Raw genomic sequence first — 21,336 nt, 5'->3', positions numbered from 1 at the left:
TGTCAACAAAATCTTTTAATATACACACACATACACACACACACACGCACAGTCACATTCCAGTGTGACAAATACCCATTCTTCAACTGGGGGAGAGCCAGGCTTCAGGCTCCCGGAGACTCTCTAGAGACAGCCTAGGCCTGACAGTCTTCACAGATGACACCCCACAGGGGCACTTTAATTAGACAAGTGGGAAGGGACAGGGTGCACCTCGGGGTGGATCCTGTGGGGCCTCATGCAGGCCCAGAGCTCTGCTGCATCCTCTTCATCAGCTCTTCATCCTGCATAGACAACTCTGTCAGCTTTTTGCCCATCCGCTCATGGATGTCCAGGTACTTGGAGACACACCGGTCTAGGCATACAGACTCGCCCTTGGACAGTTCTGCTTCCTTGTAGTGGGGAGGCACACACTTTCGGTGGCAGGCACTTGTCATTCTGGGGGGAAGGGAGGGCAAGGTCAGATCAGCAGTACCTTGTGGCATACCAGGAACTCTCAACCATTCCTGACGTGCTTCACTGATTCACCTCTGAGGCAGGCAGTATAAATCCTCAGTTGACACCTCAACTATTATGGAAGGTCCTTGAGAATAGGAACCTTACCTGAGCCCATGTTTATAACTAATTAAATAGAAATCATTAGTTGAGTACTGGCTATGTTCAAGGCATCATGCTAAGTGCTTGACATGATTTTTATGGTAACCCTATAGTTACACATGATAAATATCCCCATTTTACAGATGAAGAAAATAAGGTACAGAGAGCCTCAGGACCACATACAGCTGAGATATTAACCCAGGTAGTCTGACTTCACAGCCTACATTTAAAAATTGTTCTAACATATATCCTCCAACACAAACCAACCAATAAGCAGTGGATACCAGAGAGCTCAAGCTAATAAAAATAGCAGACATATGTTGACTGCTTACTATGTATTGGCTTGATGCTAAGAGCTTGTCATACATTTTAACATTTAATACATTTTTTTAAAGATTTGTTTTTATTAATTTTTGGAGGGGAAGGGAGAGCGAAACATCAATCAGCTGCCTGACTCCTAAAAGTCCCCTACTGCAGATGGAGCCCATAAGCTGGGCACGTACCGTGACCGGGAATCGAACTGGCAACTTTTCAATGCATGGGATGATGCCCTAGTAACTGAGCCACACTAGCCAGGGCAACATTTAATATTTATAATGTCTTTATGAAGTAGGTAGTAGTATTGCCTCCATTTGATAGACGGGGAAACCACCGGTCAAATAGTCCAAGTAATTTGTCCAAGCCCACACTAGTGGTAATTGATGGAGCTATGAATTGTTCCCAAATTTACAAAAGTACTGGACCTCACATTGCTACTGACCAGCTGTGGACCCTGAGAAAGTTATTTAAACTCTAGACGCTTCCCTGTTCTCACAGTAAAATTAGCCCAGTGGATTATTTTTTGTTTCTTTATTTATTGATTTTAGAGAGGAAGGGAGACATGTATATAGAGAAACATCAATTTATTATTCCACCTATTTATGCATTCATTGGTTGATTCTTGCATGTGCCCTGACCAGGGATCACACCCACCTGCCACCTTCGAGTATCAGGACGGCCCACTTAACCAACTGAGCTACCTGGCCAGGGCCACCCAGTGGATTATTTTGAAGATTAAAAAAGATAATGCATGTAAAATGTTTAGCAACTGCCTGAGGTAGAGTAAGAGTTTAAGCACTGTTAAGTAAGTGGGATATATTCTATTTTTCAAAAGGCAAATACTTTCAACCGTTCTTGGAACCTAACCAGAGACTGAGCTGGACCTTCTCTCCTACTTAGCTCCTCCACGGTCAATCCATCCCAGTCTAAATGCCCAACTCCTTCTAGTGACTCTATGCTGAGTCTGCATTGGCCTTTAACCATGGGGGGTGGGAGTGGGGTGGAGTCGGTGCAGGTGGGTGCCCCCTAAATTAAGCAAAGCATTTTTCATTTTTCACCTCTACACTCAGCAAGAGCAACCTAGGATCCTTCCCTAAACAGAGTCGGCTCTTACCTGTTGTACATATCAGCCATCATTTCTACCTCCAGCTCCGCCGCCAGCTGCTGGGCCCTGAGCGGATCCATCTCAGCCCTGCACGGTGATCTCCTTCCTACCTCCTAGTCCTGGGAAAAGACATCACCGTCAGCACCCACCTCTCCCGTTCAATTTCCCATCCCAGGTGTTAAAGGTGCAGAGTCATCATAGGGCATCAGACCGGCAGGGGCCACTGACCTGAGTTCAACCATCCCATTTCACAGATGTGGAAACTGAGGCCCGGGAGGGGAACACTGCCTAGCCCAAGGTCACACAGCACGTCACTAGCGAGGCTGGACATCGAGTCCCCGGGTCTGACGCTCAGAGCTTCTAGGTCACTTCTCCCCAGGAGACCGAGAGATCGGGAGGGAACTCTCTAAACCACAGGCCTGACGCTCCGCGGCCCTAGGAATTGGATCCTACGCGGAACAACGTGCCCGGGCCCGGCCCCGGCGCAGGGGCTGCACCTCTGAAGTGGCGGCGACACCACCAGTGTCACCCTTAGGTCAGACATCACTCAACAAAGCCTGGAGCCGGTCACAAAGCCCCCGGTGTCCCCAACTTCGGGCAAACACTAGAAACTTACCAAGAACCCAGGTGGGCAAAGGTGGAAACACGTGGGCCACTTCCGGGCGGAAGTCCCGCCCCCTTTCAGATCCGGACTTGCTCTCGGACTGAAGTACCAACGAGGCGGCGCTAGGAAACCGGCTCCGGCTGAAGGCGAAGGCGGCTTGCAAGTGCTAGAGAGGACACCCAAATACCATAGAGGCTTGGGCGGAGTGCAGAGCGCCGGCAGCCCGGAGGTCAAGTCCCTGGCGTTGTCAAGAGAGAAGCTTGGGTTTATTGGTTCTCTGGGAAGGGGCGGGACTACGGCGCTCAGGGAACCTCGTCTCCGGTCCTCCGGGAGCCGACACCTGAGCACAAATCAGGCGCGTGGGGGGAAGGACGCCCCGAACAGCGGTTCTCAGTTGGTGCTGCACGTCAAGGTCACCTGGGACGCTTTAAAAAATCCTGATGCCCAAGCGCCTCTCATACCAATTATACCAGAGACCCTGGGAGTAGAGCCCAGATACTATCAGTAAACTTTTAAATTCCCGGGTGAGTTAGATGTGCATTAATGTGCATTAGATGACGAGAAGAAATTACTATCATTTTAAGGGTGTAAAATGGCACTGTAGAAAAAAAGACAGTAAAAGTAGATGAGGAAAATATGGCTTGATGTGAATAATTGTTAAATCCTGGTGATAGGTATTTGGAAGTTCAAAATACCGTGCTCTCCACTTCCCTGTATGTTTTAAATTGGCCATAATAAAGTCTAAAACTTAAAAAACAAAAGTACACCAATGATTTCTTTTTACTGAGCATCTGCCATGGACTAGGTGCTTTAATTACATTAGTTTGTTTATTTTTCTTTTTGTAATGATGTTTTTAAAAGTTGACTTTGAAATGATTATGGATTTGCAGGAAGTTTCATAAATTGTACATTAATTCCTTTGTGCAACCAAGTTTGGGAACGGGTGCTTCAAGAAACTTTGTGTGAATACAGCTGCGTGCCTACAGGTCACTAACCTTTCTCTGGGATTACAAAGATAAGGGAGACATAGTTCCTGCTTGCAGAAAGACAAGACATATACTAGTATACTTCTGTTTTTATTCAACTTCTGTTAGACTCACTGGGCAATAAGAGGTGAATAGGAGCTATTTTGACTGCCACTAGAGTTAACCTAGTGTGTTTAGTAATGGGAGAAGGAGAGTGAACTTACTTGTTTCCACTGTTTCCCCCCACCCCCAATAACAACAACAAAACCCCAAACACCTCAATTCCTTGATTTTTTCAAGGGATTTACCAGTAAATGAAATTTAGGAGATACGAGTTAATAATGCAAGGGTACACTTCCCATTGGAGAAGGGGGGCTGAACACTTTGTATGGTTGGTCACCAAATGCTTAATTGTCCAAGAAAGTCCAGATTTTCAACACTATGCCTTACTACTGCTCTAAGGACACATTTTATCAAACCCTGTGCCCTGACATTTTAAAATATATTTTTATTGATTTCAGAGAGGAGGAGAGAGAGAGAGAGAGAGAGAGAGAGAGAGAGAGAGAGAGAGAGAAACATCAATGATGAGAAAGAATCATGGATGGGCTGCCTCCTGCACTCCCCCTACTGGGGATCAAGCCTGCAACTCCTGGCATGTGCTCTTGACCTGAATCGAACCTGGGACCCTTCAGTCCGCAAGCCGATGCCCTATCCACTGAGCAAAGCCAGCTAGGGTGCTCTGATGTTTTAAAGTTGAGGTATAACATTGGTACAGTAAAGTGTGTAAAATACACGAATCTTAAGCTTAATTTTAAAATATACATTCTCCTATAACTACTACTCAGATCAAGATACATAATATTTCCAGCAGCCTAAAAAATTATCTCATGTTCCTTCCCAGTCAGTACCTCCTCTTCTGCAGTTAATCACTATTCTGATTTCTATCACTATCAGTTTTGCCTATTATTGAACTAAATGTAAATGGAATTATGCATTATTTCTGTTTTTAGCTCAATGTAGTGTCTATAAGATTACATCCATATTGTTGTGTGTATGTTATTCATTTTTTTTATTACTATCTAGCATTTGATTGTATGAATAAGCCACAATTCATTTATTCATCCATTCATTGATGGACTTTGAGGTGGTTTCCAGTTTGGGGCTATTATGACTAATGCCGCCATGAATATTATTGTCCATATGTTTTAGTAGACTTATGTTGCCCTAGTTTTTGCTTTTGGAAATATAGTCAACATATTATGGAATATTAAGAAATTGTATGAGAAAAGGAGATCGGTCTTTATAAGAGAAATCTATTTTTTATTGAGTTTTTACAGAGAGGAAGGGAGAGAGATAGAGAGTTAGAAACATCGATGAGAGAGAATCATCGATCAGCTGCCTCCTGCACATCTCCTACTGGGGATATGCCCGCAACCCAGGTACATGCCCTTGACCGGAATCGAACCTGGGACCTCTCAGTCCGCAGGCCGACGCTCTATCCACTGAGCCAAACCGGTTTCGGCAGAGAAATCTATTTTTTAGATGGGGTTTTTATTAGGGTGGAATGCAAGGTTAAATACTGTATGATTCCCTTTATTTTTTTAAATATATTTTTATTAATTTCAGGGAGGAAGAGAGAAGGAGAGAAAGGGAGAGAGAGAGAGAGAGAGAGAGAGAGAGAGAGAGAGAGAGAGAGAGAGAGAAGAGAGAGAATCATTGATTGGCTGCCTCCTCATACCCCACACTGGGGATTGAGCTTGCAACTTGGAATTGAACCAGTGATGTCCTGGTTCATAGGTCAACTACTGAGCACGCCAGCCGGGCTGTATGATTCCCTTTAAATAACATTCTCAAAACAACAAAATTATAGAAATGGAGAAGAGATTGATGGTTGCCCGGGGTTAGCGTTGGGGGTGGGGGGGAGGCGGGAGGTGTGCCTATAAAGAACAAAGGGGATCTTTGTGGTGATGGACAGGTTCTGTGTCCCATTTGTGGAGGCGGTTATACAAATCTACAGATATGGTAAGGTGTCGTAGAACTATGCACACCATTGTGCCAATGTCAGTTTCCTGGCTTTGATATTGCATATAGTTATGCAAGATTTAACCTTTAGTGGAAGCTAGGTGAAGAATACACAAGGGTACTATTTATGCAACTTCCTGTAAACCTATAACTATTTCAAAATAAAAAGGTTTTCAAAATCATTACAAAAAGAAAGCAAACAAAAAAGATAATGTCATTAAAGCACCTAGTTCATGACAGATGCTCAATAAAAATAAATCATTATATTTTTTTAAATTTTTAGACTTTTATTAAGGCAAATCTAAAACATACAGAAATAGAGGGGGTAAATGGTGATGGAAAAAATGAAATAAAATAACAAATAAATATTTAATTTAAAAATAAAACATACAGAAAATTGGAGAGCACAGTATATTGAACTTCCATATACCCATCACTGGGATTTAACAATGATTAACATTTAATCACATTTTCTTAATCAATTTTTATCTGTAACAAATAACGTCTTTTTCCACAGTGCCCTTAAAACTATAGTAATTTCTTAATGTCATCTAATGCATATATTCAATCTCCTCCAATTTTTCAAGAATGGCTTTTTACAGTGGCAAAAACAAGAGATCTACTCTCTTAACAAATTTTCACGTGCACAAAACAGTATTGTTAACTATATGCTCAACGTTGAACAGATCTTATGTAGATCTTATTCATCTTGAATAGCCGAAACTTTATACCGTCGAACAGCAACTCCACATTTTCCCCTTGCTCTAATACCTGGGAAATCATTGTTCTTATTGATGATTATGTTATTGTTACTATCTACTATGAGACTGTGTCTTTTCCTTGCTAGGCTCACTAGTATACAGTTGGAAATTTGAAGACCTATAAATAGGAATCTCAAATTGTCCCTGTTAAGTTTTGTCTTGTAAAAGACAGTTTCTATAGCCCCAGGCTTTCAATTCAGATACCTCATCCAAAACTGCTGACCTCTGTCTGCATGCTGAAGCTCTAGCCCCTCACTCTATCCTGGGGTATTACCCCTTCCCAGCCTCCCAAAGGGGAGTTGGGTATTTGTTACTCGCCATGATCAGTAGCGTCCTCTTGGATGGGACCTCAGCCTTGAGGAAGGGATGCAAGGTTGTCACCCAGGATCTCCCCACATGGGCCCTGACCACTCATGAGAGGTGTGGAGAGTACAAAGACAGCCCAATTGAACTCCCCTGAAATGAGCAGAAGACAAGAGAATACGCATGTCAAGGGCTTAAACGGACTGGTCATTCGATGAGCTTGAAGAGCAAGACAGCGTAGTCCTAGTCCCTGTTACCCACTGGCACCATTCCTCACCACCCCTCACCTCCACTGCTAACAGTCTGGTCCACATCACCAACCACCATCTTGCGTTACTGTAGCAGTCTCCTCGCTGGTTTGCCCACTTGGTTCATGCTTCCCCTTCAGGCTATTCTCAAAACAGCAGCCAGAGGGATCTTGTCAAAAACTAAAGTTAGATCGTGTCACTTCACAACCTAAGATACTCGAATGGCTTCCAGTCAGAAAATAAAAGCCAAAGTCCTTACAATGGCCTCTAAAGCCCCATGTGATTCAGCCCCCCACTGCCTTTGTCTCCTACCATTCTCCAGCTCCATCCCTCTGCCCAGCCTTGCTGGCCTCCTTCCTAAGAACTAAACACCAAGCACACCCTTGCCTTTCCCTTGCTGTGCCCTCTGCCTGGGTTGTTTTCTCCCAGATAGCTGCATGCCTCCCCCTCCCACCTCCTTCAGGTGTTTACTCCAATATCACCGTCTCAGTGATGCCTTCCTGGATCACTCGAAGTACATCACCCCACCCCCCAAAATAAAAGACCTCCTTTTCTCTGCTACCTTTCCCCCTGTAGGACCTATCACCAACTAATATAACATATTCTATATTTTGATTTTCTTACTATCTCTCCACGCTAAAGTGTGAGCTCTATGATCTAGTTTTGCCCATTTTTTGTTGTGTTCAGTGCTGTGTCTCCAGCATATACAAGGTGTTCAAAAACCATTTGATCAATGAATACACGAAACTGTCTAAGAGAAGTTTTAATGAGTGATTCAGTGATCTTATATTTTGCTGTTTTCGATACCTAATGATGGTAGGGCTAGAAGAGAAATGGGTTTTAATTTTTAAAAAGGACAGCAGGCCAGAGAGATATATGAAAAAGTTCACCAATCTTGGGCAGATAAACTGTGGATCTCAATACTGGAGACTGCCAACAACCATCAATACTGAACTGTTCAACATGGGTACCCAAACCTCGCTTTCAGATCATCCCAAGCACAGGCCCCCAAGTTCCAACTCCAAATTTCTATTAACTAAGTAATTAACTCATGCGTTCAATATATTGAGCACCTCATATGAACCAGGCAATTTGCTAGTTCCTGGGCATACAGCCATGAGCAGAGTACATACAGTCCCTGCCTCATAGAGCTTAGAGTCTAATGAGAGAGTCAGATAATAAGGTAAATTTGGATCCCAATAAATAGTACGAAGAAAATAAAACAGGCTGGAATAATGGAATGGAACTGAAGGTCACAGAGCCCTCTCCGAGGAAATGAAATTAGAGCTGAGAGCAGAAGAATGAGAAGGAGCTAATCTTGCAAAGAGCAAAAGCAAAAAGGTTACAATCCTGCGTGTGGCAAGGAATCGATTTATTTAAGGAACAGGAAGGAGGTCAGTGTGGCTGAAGTGGTGGGGCCGGGAGTGGGGCCTGGGGGAACCGCAAGCTTCCTAAGTTGTGTGCGTGGGCGGGAGGGTGGGTAAGGGGGGAATGCCCTGCACACATTTTCCAAAAAGTAGTGCCTCTCATAGGACATATTGAGAAGGTAAAGATGTGTTTGGTTTTTCTGAGCAAAATCTAGATTCAGTACAAAAACGTGTCCAGAGCCTACTGTGTACCAGTCACTTCACTCAAAACAGAGCTCAGCTTTGTGTTTCTAAACTCTAAGCCCAGGGTCTCCTTGACCCATCAATCTTCTCCTCTTTGCCCCTCCCCGCTCCAAATCTCTGTCCAGTGTGAGCCAGGGGACTCCCAAGACACCCCAGTATAGTCCGGACAGCAGCTGTCCCACTCTCTCCCTCCTGAGCCCACCCTCCAGCAGCTGCTCTTGTCTGAGGAAGAGTAAAAGGAACTATTTAAAGACACAAGGTGGGGGGCGGGGCAACGGAGGCCTAGCCTCGGCTCTGGGTGAACAGGGGAGGCCAGCGGGCTGGGGACCATCCAAATGGGCCTGCAGATGGTTTTCCAGGTCTCCAGGGCCGGGCAAGTACTTTGGGACGAAAGATGACCAGCGAATGCATGCTGCTGGGGTCAGGGCAGGAGGCGCGCCCTATGATTGAAAGGTGCCACCTGTCAGATCTTCATGGGAAACCTGAGCCTCCCAGGTCAGGGGAAAGTGTTGTACCAACAGGGCGTAAACAATGCTCTTCGGAGGCCCAAGGCTCTTGAAATGGGGGTGGGGTGGAAGGAGGGTGGAAGGTGGAGGGGGCAGGGACAGAAGCACTGGGGGCTAGAGGCCTCTGGCAGCCAGGAGTGAGGCTGCTCAGCTAGAAGAAGGAGACAGCTCCCAAGGCCCCAGGCAGAGGCCCCCCAGGTAAGAGAAGCCCTGGGCTCCTTTCTCAGGGGCCCCCCTTTATCTGCCAACCCCTCTCCCACATTCCAAGGGCGGATGCCTCCAAGCAGGGCCCCAGAGTTGGAGAAACCCAGGCTTCTTTTGAGATGCCAGAGCTCAGGGACTCAGCCTCTGGGGTGCTGGGCAACCTGAGGTTACCTACAGAGCAGCCTGCAGGAGGCCACCCACGGGGAGGCCTGCTGGGCAGAGGGGCTCCCTGGTTCAGCTGGGCAGGGCGGCAGACTCTCCAAACAGCTAGGAGTGGCCTCAGGACCACCGGAAGGCAGATGGGGTGGCCGAGGGTCTGCCGGTGTCAGCAGAACCATCAAATGTCATCAACACTATTTGAGGCTTGGAACTGGGGCTCCTGGGTTCTTTTCCTTCGGGTCTGCCAAGAGCAACAGGAAGGGGAGAGGAACTATGTGCAGGGCAGGCATGCTACGAAGGCTTCCTGGGAAGGAAGGAGGAAAGAAAGTAGAGAGGAAGGAAGGAAAGAGAGAGCTCAACGCCTCAGCCATGTCTGACTGTCCTCCCCCATCAGTGAGAGGCCCCGCACTCTGGGCTGGAGCCTTGGAAGGACACACGGGCTGAGCACCTGGTGGGAGCAGCATCTTTGGCTCAGGCTCCAGCTAGTTGTCAGGAGACCTGGGCTCTAGGTACTGGTTGGCCATTTAATTGTCCTATGACTTTAATCAAGGGACTTCCCCTGCCCCAGCTTCAAATTCCTAATGTGTACAAGGGGGCCAATCCCGCCTGTTCCCAAGGGTTAGAGGGGGGACCCAGCAAGGTAAAGCAGGGTGTTATGTGAGCTATAAGCTGCTCTAGAGTTGTTCATGCTGGGGGTGGGGTGTTTCTGAGTTTCTTCACTCTTGTCTATTTATGACAAGCCCGGAGGGTGGAAAGCAGAGGTGATGAAAACAGCATGGCTGAGGTGTGTGTGTGTGTGTGTGTATGTGTGTGTGTGTGTGTGTATACACCTGTCCTTCGCCTCCGCCACCCTAAGGGTGTAGCATGTAGATGAAGGGAAAGATGGTTGCAGCACTTTGCTATGTCTTAGCCAATTACTACCACACTCTGAGGTCTAAAAAGGGCTGGTTATCAAAGGACTGGCCTTCAGTTCTCTTTGCCTTGTCTCACCAACTAAGTGCCCTCATGACCGGGTCAGGGCCTTAATCTGGTACATGGCTGGGAGGAGGCCAGCCTACACAGTACCAGCTGATGTGTGCTGAGCCTGCCTTCCCCAGCACGCAGGCTTCAAAGTGCTTCCTATGCAATGTGTCCTTAACCCTCCACCATCCCTATGCAACGAGACCTATTTTTACCTCCAAAAATCAAAACACCAGGAGGGCAGGTAGTTTGCTCAAGGTCACACAATCAGTACACAGTGGGAGCTGGGATCCCATCGTAGGAAGACTTTGGAGTCACGAATCTTGACCATCACTCCATACCGCCTTCCAAGCAAGAGCGCAGGGCAGTAAGGGGTTGTGCAGGTCATTCAGACCAGGGTGGGCCATACTTCTGCTAAGCATGGCATTGCTCAAGGAGGTGGTAGTGGTGCCTCAGGAAAAGCAGCAAAAAATAAAAGAAAGAAAACCATGGTCAAAGAGGCTTAGGGAGCCCTAGCTGGTTTGGCTTAGTGGATAGAGCATCAGCCTGTGGACTGGAGGGTCCCAGGTTCGATTCCTGTCAAAGGCACATGCCCAGGTTGTGGGCTCAATCCCCAGTCTGGGGCATACAGGAGGCAGCTGATCAAGGATTCTCTTTCATCATTGATGTTTCTATCTCTCTCTCCCTCTTCCTTCCTGTCTGAAATCAATAAAAATATATATCTTTTTAAAAAAGAGGTTTGGGGAAAAGTTAGTTAAATAAAGCTAAGCCAAGTTAAGGTTTCTTTACTATGGGGTATCTAAGTGTTCATGAAGTTGCATATTTTAAAAGGGTAAAGATTAGGTTCTGGAACAACCTTAGCCAGAGACTAAACCCCTCAGCCCTTATTCATGTCTTAGGAGACCCTAGTTTCCCACAGAACACAGTTTGGGAAAACTGATCTAGACCCATCATGTCATTATTGGCAGAAACTGAGGCCCAGAGAGGCAAAGGGACTTGCCCAGGTCTCAGAGTGAGTGCCTAGGAGATGGAGGTCAAGGCCAGCTCCATGTGCATTCCATGTCTCGGCTCACTTGTCCCCTCTAATACATGCTGGAGCAGCTGAACCATGAAGGGCTCTGGTGGGAGGGGCAGAACTAGAACAGTGTGAACACCTTTGCCAATTCCACCTGCTTCCTAGGAAACGGCGGGGCACAAGTCCAGGGACCCCAGGACCCTGGTCTGGGGCAGTAAGACCCAGGAACAGAGCCCTGGCCCCCCTCTGCCTGTCCTGCCTCTGTCCCGATTACCCAGGTGCCCTGGGAACCATCACCCAGAATGATGGCACTGTGGAGGGCAGGAGGTATTTTTAGCCAGTGACAGGAGTGTCTACTTTTCTTACTGGCTGAGTCATGCCCTGAACACTATTTGGGGGTTGTTTTCTTTGTAAACAGACCCCTGAGAAGGGCAGGGTGATGAAGGAGGGGACCCCAAACTCCCCATCCACCTGTTATTGTAGATCCTAGAGTACATACAGTACTTGAATAGGAAACCCCAAGTGAAGGTGTCATAATCTCCCTCCCCTCACCAAGCCCAGGCAGTTGGAGGATCACATGTCCCTGCAGGGGTTCGAGAGCGTTGTTTCTATTCTTCACCGAAGGAAACTCTTCCATGCCCAGGCTCAACTTTTCCGAGGGCCAGAGGCTGGCAGAGCTGGCAGAGGCTGAGATCAGCGGACTCAGGGATCCCCAAACTTCAGGCACTCTTACACCACCTCCCTGATTTAGCTCTATCTGTACCACCTGCTTTCCTGAATGTCTTCCTCTGAACTAACTTATTTGTAAATTCAACAAATGTGTGTGTTTTTTAAGAAACATTATATCATTACTAAAGACCTGGTGCACGAATTTGTGCACGGGTGGAGTCTGGCTGGCCCGCCCCCTGATGGGGGCCCATCGGACTGGGCCGGGGGAGGGGAGGGGCCACGGGTGGTTGGCCAGCCAGCCATGCCCCCGATAGGGGTGTTGGGGGCCAATCGGGGGCCAGGCTGGTGGGGGGAGGTCCGATTGGGGCCCGGATGAGGCTAATTGACTGCCACAGTGTGTGTCATAGCCACTGGTCATTCTGGTCATTTCACCCTTTTGTTCACTGGACTTTTATATATATAAAAGTGCAATAGGCCTTCCCTTGCCTTGGCTGCTGGCACCGGTTTGCCTCTGGCACCTGGGACCCAGGCCTTCGCTCTGGCCGGGCTCCAGCCAGAGCTGGCCCCGGAGCCATTAGGCTTTGCTGCTCCGGCCCTGGGGCCATCAGGCTTCGCTGCTCCGGCCCCGGGACCATCAGGCTTCACTCCACCGCTTGGAGCCTACGTATGCAAATTAACTGCCATCTTTGTTGGGTTGATTTGCATACTCTCCTGATTGGATGATTAGTGTAGTGGAGGTACGGTCAATTTACATATTTGTCTATTATTAGGTAAGATAGATTGGAAACGGAAGCAGAGGAGACAAAACAGTATTATTAAACCCTATCTAAACTGCTCCTTTCTGCTTTGGGCTCTGCGCCTGAGGCTCACTACCACCACTGATCCAGAATGCTAGTGTGGAATTGTAACCACCCAAGCATCGTCCTGTGCAACAAAAGGTTGCTAGTTCGATGCCCGGTCCAGGCACATACCTGGGTTGCGGGTTCTATACCTGGTCGGGATATGTATGGAAGGCAACCAATCAATATTTCTCTCTCATCAATTTATCTCTTTTCTCTCTCTCTCTCTCTCTATCTCTCTCTCTCTCTTTCTATCTCTATCTCTTTCTCTCTCTCTCTTTTTCTTTCTCTCTCTCTCTCTCCATTCCTTCTCTAAGTATGTCCTCAAGTGAGGATTAAAAAAAAAGAGGCAAAAATCATTGAAAAGGCATTATGTGACCTAATATTCTTTTGTTGTTGTTGTTAATCCTCACCTGAGGATATTTTTTCCATTGATTTTTAGAGTAGAAAGGGGGAGAGAGAGGAAGAGAGAGAGAGAGAGAGAGAGAGAGAGAAAACATCGATGTGAGGGAGATGCATAGATTTGTTGCCTCCCCACATACCCTGCAACCCAGGGATGTATCCTTGACGGAAATCGAACCTGTGACACTTGGGTGCACTGGGTGATTCTCTAACCACTGAGCAACACTGGCCAGGGCATGACCTACTGTTCTTTAAAGCCCAAGCCACAATCTGCAAAGGTAGGTGGACACCACCCAACATTAAGTCAGCGCGGCCCACTCCCCACCTCTCGGGAAGCAGCACTCTGGCCCTTCATTTCACCCCAGGGAAGTGGATTCTCTGGTCACATGTCCAAGTAGGGGGCACCCAGCACTGAGGCCCAGGCCTCCAGATTCCTGGCCAGCGCTGTCTGCGGGCGGGCTTTCACCTCATGCAGGATGGGCATGACCAGGCCTGCTTGTCTTCTCTTCCCAGAGATGGAGCAGAAGGAAGGGAAGCCCTCTGAGGATGGGACCACTGACTCCCCAGGGACCCCAGGGACGCCGGGAGGTGACACCTCTGCAGGGGAGGCGGCCAAAGGCACCAGCACCGCCACAGAGGGGCCTCCGGAGGGGGCAGGAAAGCAGGAAAGAGCTCCAGCTGAGGGAGGTGCTTCGGCAGAATTCCCGGGGGAAGCCAATGGGTTGGATGAGGTCAAGGTGGAGTCCAAAGTGGAGGCTGAACTTCCAAAGGAGGACGGTGGGAAGGAAGAGACCAAAGAGGCTCCTCAGGAGATGACGGGTGGGAAAGGAGAGACCAACTCTGAACCCAAGGAGGCCGAGGGACAGGAGGGCACGGTGTTGGCCAGTGAGAAGCAGAAGGCTGAGGGGAAAGCGGCCGAGCCCGAATCCGGGGAGAAAGCTGACGTGGAGGACCCGGCCAAGGCTGAGCTGGAGCAGGGCACTGCGGAGCAGGAGGCCGGGGCCGGGGCCAGGGAGGCTGATGGGGAGCAGGAGGCCACAGCAGCCTCTCGGGAGGAGGGCGCCAAGACGGAGGAGCCCAAGGTTGAAGCCCAGGCGAAAGCCAGTGTCCCAGAGGCCACATCAGACTCTGAGAAGAAGGCTGCTCTGGAAGACGAGGCCCAGGCTGAGCCACAGGAGAGTGACACGAGGGAGGAGGAGGTGAGTGAGGCAGAGGAGAGGAGGGAGGGGGCCCCACAATGTTCAGGAGTCCTCTGCCCACAGGGAAGCAAGGCCCCTGTGCTTTATTTCCTGGGGAAAGTCCAGTCTTCCTCCCATGGATATCAAGAGCCTGGGGTGGGGGCTGCTGCGCCGTGTCCCAGGTTGCCTTGCAGATCTTTCTGAAGGCTCACAAAGCCCTGGGCAAGCACTTGTGTGACTGTGAGCTCACCCAGACCATGTTGGTTCCAGGAGTCAGGCGGTCCCCATGAAGAGCAGGATCAGGGTGTGGAGAGAGCATCGGAGGAAGGGGCAGGGGGGAGTCCCAGCTCCCCTGAGGAATGGCCCGAGAGCCCCACGGAGGAGGGTCAAGGCCTCAGCCCAGGTGAGTGAGAGCCAGGAGCCCACAGGCTGCTGCAGGGGCTCTCCTGGGGGTCGTGCAGGGAGCGGTCATGGTGGACTCACCTCCCTCCCCCTGCTCCTTTCCTGCAGATGGGTTGGGCCCAGACACCGCAGCTTCCGGAGAGACCAGTCCCTCCGCCAGGTAATGCCCAACCCCGGGGCCTGGCTCCAAATCCCTCTAACTCCAGCTCCCCTCACCTGGGCCTGGGCCTCCCCAGCACCTGGCCTTGAGAATTCCAGGGTTCCTGTTATTCAGCCCCTTTCCCAGGGCAGAGCCCAGGAAGCTGAAGAAGCCAGGGCTTGGAGCCCAGGGAGCATCAGCACAGCTGCCCCCTCCCTCCCCACCCCCCCATCACTGGCCTCTCAGCATCCTTGGCAGGTCTTATTGAGGCCCTCATCTTGCCGCTCAGCATGTTTCCACGGTGCCAAGCACCTTATATAGAGCATGAGCAGAAAGCCCGAGTTTGGACAATGACTCTGCCACTTACCAGCTGTGTGACCTCGGCCATGTCACTTCGCCTCTTCTCATCTGTGAAGTGGGTGCAGTAACTGTGCCTCCCTCGTAGGATCAGGGTGAGGCTTAAATGGTATAATGTGTACAAAGCACTGAGCACAGTGCCTGGTGCCCAGCGGGTGCGGGAGGAAAATGTAGTCATGAGAAGACTCTTCCTTTGTTTCGACCTGAGATCCACCTCTGTGTTACTGTCTTAGAGAAAAATAACTGAATACTCACTGAGCTTGCAGGTAGCTACATGGCAGGCTCTAAACTCCCCTTCTTACTCAAGCCTCAGAGCCATCTTGTCAGGCAGGTGTGTGCTTGCCCCCATTTTACAGATGAGGAAGCTGGGGCTCAGAGAAGTAACACAAACAGTGCCAAGATCACACAGCAAATAAGAGGCAAAGCCAGGACTCAAACTCAGGTCAGACCTCAGACTTGCCCTAGTTCTGCCCTCACATACCGCCAGACCACACACTCCCCAAGTTAGACTGAGCCTCACTATTCCTTCCAGCCCCTCCCAGTGCTGGGCACAGGAAATGGGTGCCAAGAGTGGGTGCCCCAACTGTCCATGCCCCTTCGGACTGCAAGGACCCCCCACCCCCAGCCTGCTCCCACCCCTTCCCTGTACCCTATACTGGCTGGTCCCCGCCCCTCTTACTGGTCTCTGAACTTTTCTGCGTAGTGAGTCTTCACCCAGCGAGGTGCCCCAGAGTCCCACGGAGCCGCCTCCCTCCCAGGAGAAGAAGAAGGAGAAAGCACCAGAACGCAGGGTGGCAGCCCCTGCCCGGCCCCGGGGGGCCCGGGCACAGAACCGCAAAGCCATCGTGGACAAGTTTGGAGGGTAGGATGCAGGCGAGAAATGGCTGGGCTGGGCTTTCCCAGGATGTGGGTTGGTAGGATGGAGGCCTCAGGGGGTGGGAACAGCCCAGGCCAAGGTGGGAGGGTTGACCCGGGGCTGGGGCTCCTCCCTGATGGCGCTCTCGGTGGCCTCCCACCTCTCTGGCCTGGCCTTCTCCACCCCTCCGCTCACAGGGCAGCCTCCGGCCCCACGGCCCTGTTCCGGAACACGAAGGCAGCCGGGGCAGCCATCGGCAGCGTCAAGAACATGCTCTTGGAGTGGTGCAGGGCCATGACGAGACACTACGAGGTGGGCACGGGCGGGACCCTTCCCCGGGGCGGCAGTGCCCGGGAGGGCTGCGTGGTGCAGAGCCCAGAGGGTGCGAGTCTCACGGAGGCCGCCCTTCCCGCCGCCCGCAGCACGTGGACATTCAGAACTTCTCGTCAAGCTGGAGCAGCGGCATGGCCTTCTGCGCCCTCATCCACAAGTTCTTCCCCGAGGCCTTTGACTACGCCGAGCTGGACCCCACCAAGCGCCGGCACAACTTCACCTTGGCCTTTTCCACCGCAGAGTAAGCCACAGCCAGGACCGCAGAGGCTCGGTGCCAACGCCTAAGGCCTAAGGCCAGCGCCACACCCACAGGGGTGGGGGAATGTGGCCAGGCATTGGCATAGCCAACAGTCTTTGATCACCAGAAACGGGTTCAGGACAGAGCAGCGGGCAAAATCCCTGCTTGCCCTGTAGCTTATAGTCAGAGGGAGAGAGATCATAAACACACGGATATGAAATATCATGCCCCGGGGGAATAGGTGCCGTAAAGACAGCGCCAGCAGGGGGAGAGGTAGAGAAGGGGGAGAGGTAGAGAAGGGGGAGGGTTAGAGAAGGGGGGATAGAGAAGGGGGGGTTCGGGCCTGCTGTTCCAGACAGGGCGGTGGGAGGACTTGGGCTCAGACTCTGACTCGGCCACTCGTTGGCTGTGTAATCTTGGACAGGCTCCTTTACCTCTCCGAGCCTCATACTCCGATCTTTAAAATGGGCACGAGGTATCCTCTTCTCCGGGGCTATAGTGAGAATTAAGTAAATACTTGAGTGAAGTCCCTGTAACAGTACCTAACGCACAGAAGACACTTTGCAAGAGCCTTAGCGTCCGCTCCTGTATTGTAGTGAACGAGATCACAGCTGTAAGACAGGCTTCACTTTGGAGCCGGGAGGCGGGTTTATTCCTGAGACTCCTAGAGCTGGGTGCCAGGCGTGGCGGTGGGATGGAGCCATGGGTGGTACCAGAAAGGCAGGAAGGGTGTGAGGAACAGAGTGGCCCAAGGAAGAACCTGAGAGCCAGATACCACTGCCGAGTGGGGGACAGGGAGGCACTCCCACCAGCAAAGCACTACAGCCAGACATCTGTGCCCACCGAGGCCTGGACGCTTCCTGGTGCCTCAGGACTCCCCGGGTGCTCACGCCAGCAGCGCCTGCTTTCTCCTGTCCCAGGGAGAGGCTTCCAAGCCACCTGGCAGAGACAGGACCGTGCAGAGGGCGTGGCCAGTGAGGGCAACTCTGGGGGCACTTCTATAGCCCGGGACAGGGAAGAAGTCTGCAGATGTTCGCAGCACCTGGGTCTGGGAGGCTGAGCCCTCCGGGTCATGTGCGGGACTGGCCACCAGCCTGCAGGGAAGCCTGGGACAGCAGCCTCCCCCTCTCCGGGCCTGCGTGTCCCCATCCGCGAAATGAGAGCTTTGGATATTGATCTGTGCTTTCAGATGGGTGTTTCCCCCAGCAGATTTCTCAAAATAGTAAGTGAATGCCAAACATATAAAACAAATTAAAGGGGAACCTTTTCGGTTGGGGGATTCCAGGAGCTTAATGCCCAACCTCCCTTCCCAAGATGGTCCCTGAAGCATAGGGCGTAGGGCACCCAGAGTGCCATTGGAAACCACCGACTTGAGGTCCGGAAGATTCCTTCCAGTTCCACATTATCCCGCCAAGGGAAGGGATGCGTGCCTGGGGAGAGGGGGCTCAGAAACACCTTTAAGGATGATGACAAGACACATGGATGGAGAGGGCTGTCTGCAGGCGTGCTAAGTGCTCTTCTTGGCTTATTCTGTTCCAGCCTCACAGCATCCCAGAGGGGATACAAGTAGAGATGTTTCGTGACATCCCGGGGTGGGACAGGAGGGCTGTGGCAGAACTGGGATTGGAAAGTGAACTCCTAGTCAGGACTGAGGGCTCCAAGTGAGCTCAGAAGGGAGTGCAGCTCCGCCCTGGCCAGGTGTCCCTGGCCTGTGGGGCATGAGGCATTGTCCTCCTCTGGCAGCCGCCTTACCTTGATTCCACGTCAGGCAGAGCCACAGGAAGGCAGAAGGAGGCTCAGTAATGATGATGGGCTGACAGGAGGCATCAGACAGCAGTGTGAAGGGGAGGATGAGCTAGGGACCATGGAGAATGGAGGATGAGGTGCCGAGTGTGAATCCTGCCTCCTTCCTCCTTAGCTCTGACACTCTCGGCAGCTGACTTAACCACCCTTATGGGTTAGAGTGAAGATTAAATGTGCCAACTAGATGGCTCCTGCCAGAGCCGTCGCACCTTACCGCCCCATAGAACTCTCCTCTGATTCCTGTTAAGTCCTGACAGAGGGGAGCAGCCAGTGCCGAAGCCCCCACTGGGCTCAGTCAGCTGTGCTGCTGGAGGAGCCTGGCCCCCAGCTCCTGTGTAGGGAGACCCACACCCAGAAGCCGAGGTCACTGCATCGGTTACAGGGAGCCGGTCCCATTCTTCGAAATCCTCCCATCTGCGCTCCTCCCCCGGCACCCAGGCCAGTCCGGCTTGGGTTTCGGCCCAGCTGTCTCAGCCCCAAGGGAGGCTTTCTGCTGGGACCCTGGTTTCTCCTACTGCCAGCACCCACGTGGTTTGGCAGGCTGGGGCTGCGGAGGCCAGGCTTCAGGGCACGGATGCCAGAGGCGTCAGGCCAGCCTGGGGTTGAGTCCCAGCCATCTCACTCACTTCGACCTTGGGCAAATCACCAAAATGCTCTGCGTGTCCAGTTCCTCTTCTGCTGGCTGAGGACGGAGGGGAGGTGTAAATGAGACAGTTCAAGGGGAAACACTTGATAAAGCGCCTGGCCCCTGGTAGCAAGGCCCCAACGGTGGTTAGCTCAGATTAGCAGCCTTCGCAAAGCCAGGAGTGGCACGTCGCCCCAAAGAGCAGCTGGGAAGATAGAAAAAGAGGACTAACCTCCATGCAGTCCCTCACACACATCAGGCACACCTGCCTCAGGGCCTTTGCACGTGCTATTCTGCTGCCTGGAATCCTCGTCCAAGATATGGACATGATTTACTCTCCTTAAGAGACCTTCCCTGAGCACCCTTTTAAAAATAGTCAACACAGGAACATTCCCTGCCTCCCTTCCTGGCCTTATTTTCCTCCATAGCACCTCTCACCACCGGATGAGCCATCTATTTCATGTGTTTGATTACTGTCTGTCTTCTGCCACGAGAATGTCAGTTAACAGGAGAGCAGGGAAGTCTGGGTTTTGTTCAGTGCTGAACTCCCTCAGCAAATACACGGAGACGGAATGAAGATGGAGATGGCTCAGCTATAAGCCATCATACTAGCTAGGACTGGGGTTCTGTCCTTGAAACTCTTCCGGAGGGGCTTGGCTTTCCAGGGGACAGATACGGGAGCATGTGGGAGGGATGGGTTAATGCAGACCTGGAGACCAGAGGGTTCCGTTCCACGTGAGGCCACAGTGCAATGAAAACGTGGGCTCCGGAAGCAGACCAAGCTGAGTGTCAGTTTTGACTCCGTCAGGGCCTCAGCTTCCTCATCTGTGCAATGGGATAGTTGGCCTCGATGACTCCCACCTCCAACACACAATTCGTCCCTGCTGGGCTGCCCCCGCCCCTTCCCCTAGCTCCCATGTTCTTCACCTTGGCTCTGGCCCTCACCCCACCCCTCCTCTGCCTCTCAGGAAACTGGCCGACTGTGCCCAGCTGCTGGAGGTGGATGACATGGTGCGGCTGGCAGTGCCTGACTCCAAATGCGTCTATACCTACATCCAGGAGCTGTATCGCTGCCTAGTGCAGAAGGGACTGGTGAAGACCAAGAAGAAATGAGGAGCTGACCGACCCTGTGGGCAGGGCGCCCAGCTGACCAGCCACGGCCCAAGGCTCCCTTCTGCTCCAGAGACCAGAGAGCCGGGTTGGGCAAAGGCAGGTGGTACCAGTCTTAACTGCATTAAAGGTACTTTTGTAAAATCCTGTCTGGCCCTCAGTGCTCCCTCCCTATCCCAGCCAGGAACCTGTCTCTCTCTGGGATAATGAACCCTGGCTGCCAGGGTTCCTCTGCTGACATTTACTCACCTGACACAATCTTTTCTCTCTTTTTTTTTTTAAAGATTTTTAAATTGACTTTTGGAGAGAGAGGAAGGGGGGGGGGGGGGGGACAGCGACATGAGAGTGAAATACCGATTGGCTGCCTCCTGCACGCCCATTCGGGGGGATCGAGCCTGCAACCAGACATGTACCGACTGGGAATCAAACCAGCAACCTTTTGGTATATAGAACGATGCCCAACCAACTGAGCCACACCGGCCAGGGCTGCCACAATCTTTTCTACCAGCATGAACGGCATTTGGGAAAGGACAATGGCCTGGGTCCCACCACTATCCAATTGTGTGACCTTGGGCCAATGAGCTAGCGTCTCTGAACCTATCACCATCTGATTGTGGACAAAAGTTCAAACCTCATGGAGGCGTTGTGAGGGTTAAAGGAAATAATTAAATGAGCAAAAGCCTTGCCTGGTGCCTGTCACATATACGTTCAGTAAGTGGTGGCCAAGAGTAAAAACAAATCCTACACTTCCGGCCATCAGTGGCACTTCTCCTGTCTCTTCCCTCTCTCCACACTTCTCCCGATTAGAGAGTTCCAGGGCAGGGCTGGAATAGAAGATGCTCTAGAAATCTCACCCCAAGTAGGCTAGTGGGGCCTACAGTGAGGCCCTTCACTCAAAGATACCCCACATTTCTGTCTCTTAAAAGCAGATGGTTTTCCTGTAACTCAGAACCATCACACCCAGAAGGTTCTCCTTCCGGTTCAGTTAATCCCTCCGACTCTGCCTGAAGT

The 21,336-nt window shown here is 51.0% G+C and overlaps 2 protein-coding genes across 5 annotated transcripts; one reads left to right on the top strand and one right to left on the bottom strand.

Annotated features, from left to right (window-relative positions):
* TIMM10 (translocase of inner mitochondrial membrane 10) lies at positions 1-2,788 on the bottom strand. Of its 2 annotated transcripts, none has more exons than XM_036325832.1 (3): positions 2,634-2,788; positions 2,027-2,136; positions 1-435 (listed from the first exon to the last, which is right to left on the bottom strand). In XM_036325832.1, exons 2-3 carry the CDS (start codon positions 2,095-2,097, stop codon positions 234-236), a joined length of 273 nt encoding a protein of 90 aa, XP_036181725.1. In that variant the 5' UTR covers positions 2,098-2,136; positions 2,634-2,788; the 3' UTR covers positions 1-233. The 2 variants fall into 2 exon arrangements, with proteins under 2 accessions (XP_036181725.1, XP_036181726.1); XM_036325833.1 differs by lacking the exon at positions 2,634-2,788 and adding an exon at positions 2,246-2,597.
* Positions 2,789-8,143: 5,355 nt separating this feature from the next.
* On the top strand, positions 8,144-20,469 carry SMTNL1 (smoothelin like 1). Of its 3 annotated transcripts, none has more exons than XM_036325830.1 (8): positions 8,144-8,314; positions 13,798-14,483; positions 14,733-14,865; positions 14,973-15,024; positions 16,064-16,222; positions 16,414-16,528; positions 16,639-16,790; positions 20,184-20,469. In XM_036325830.1, exons 2-8 carry the CDS (start codon positions 13,800-13,802, stop codon positions 20,326-20,328), a joined length of 1,440 nt encoding a protein of 479 aa, XP_036181723.1. In that variant the 5' UTR covers positions 8,144-8,314; positions 13,798-13,799; the 3' UTR covers positions 20,329-20,469. The 3 variants fall into 3 exon arrangements, with proteins under 3 accessions (XP_036181723.1, XP_036181724.1, XP_036181722.1); XM_036325831.1 differs by lacking the exon at positions 8,144-8,314 and adding an exon at positions 9,103-9,234 and having other exon boundaries at positions 20,275-20,469; XM_036325829.1 differs by lacking the exon at positions 8,144-8,314 and adding an exon at positions 9,103-9,234.
* Positions 20,470-21,336: the final 867 nt, after the last annotated feature.

This window comes from Myotis myotis, unplaced genomic scaffold (genome assembly GCF_014108235.1).
Source record: "Myotis myotis isolate mMyoMyo1 unplaced genomic scaffold, mMyoMyo1.p scaffold_m19_p_10, whole genome shotgun sequence".
In the NCBI taxonomy this organism is placed as follows: Eukaryota; Metazoa; Chordata; class Mammalia; order Chiroptera; family Vespertilionidae; genus Myotis; species Myotis myotis.
The sequence above is the reverse complement of the archived record's forward strand: the minus strand, read 5'-3'. Positions and strand labels throughout refer to the sequence as shown.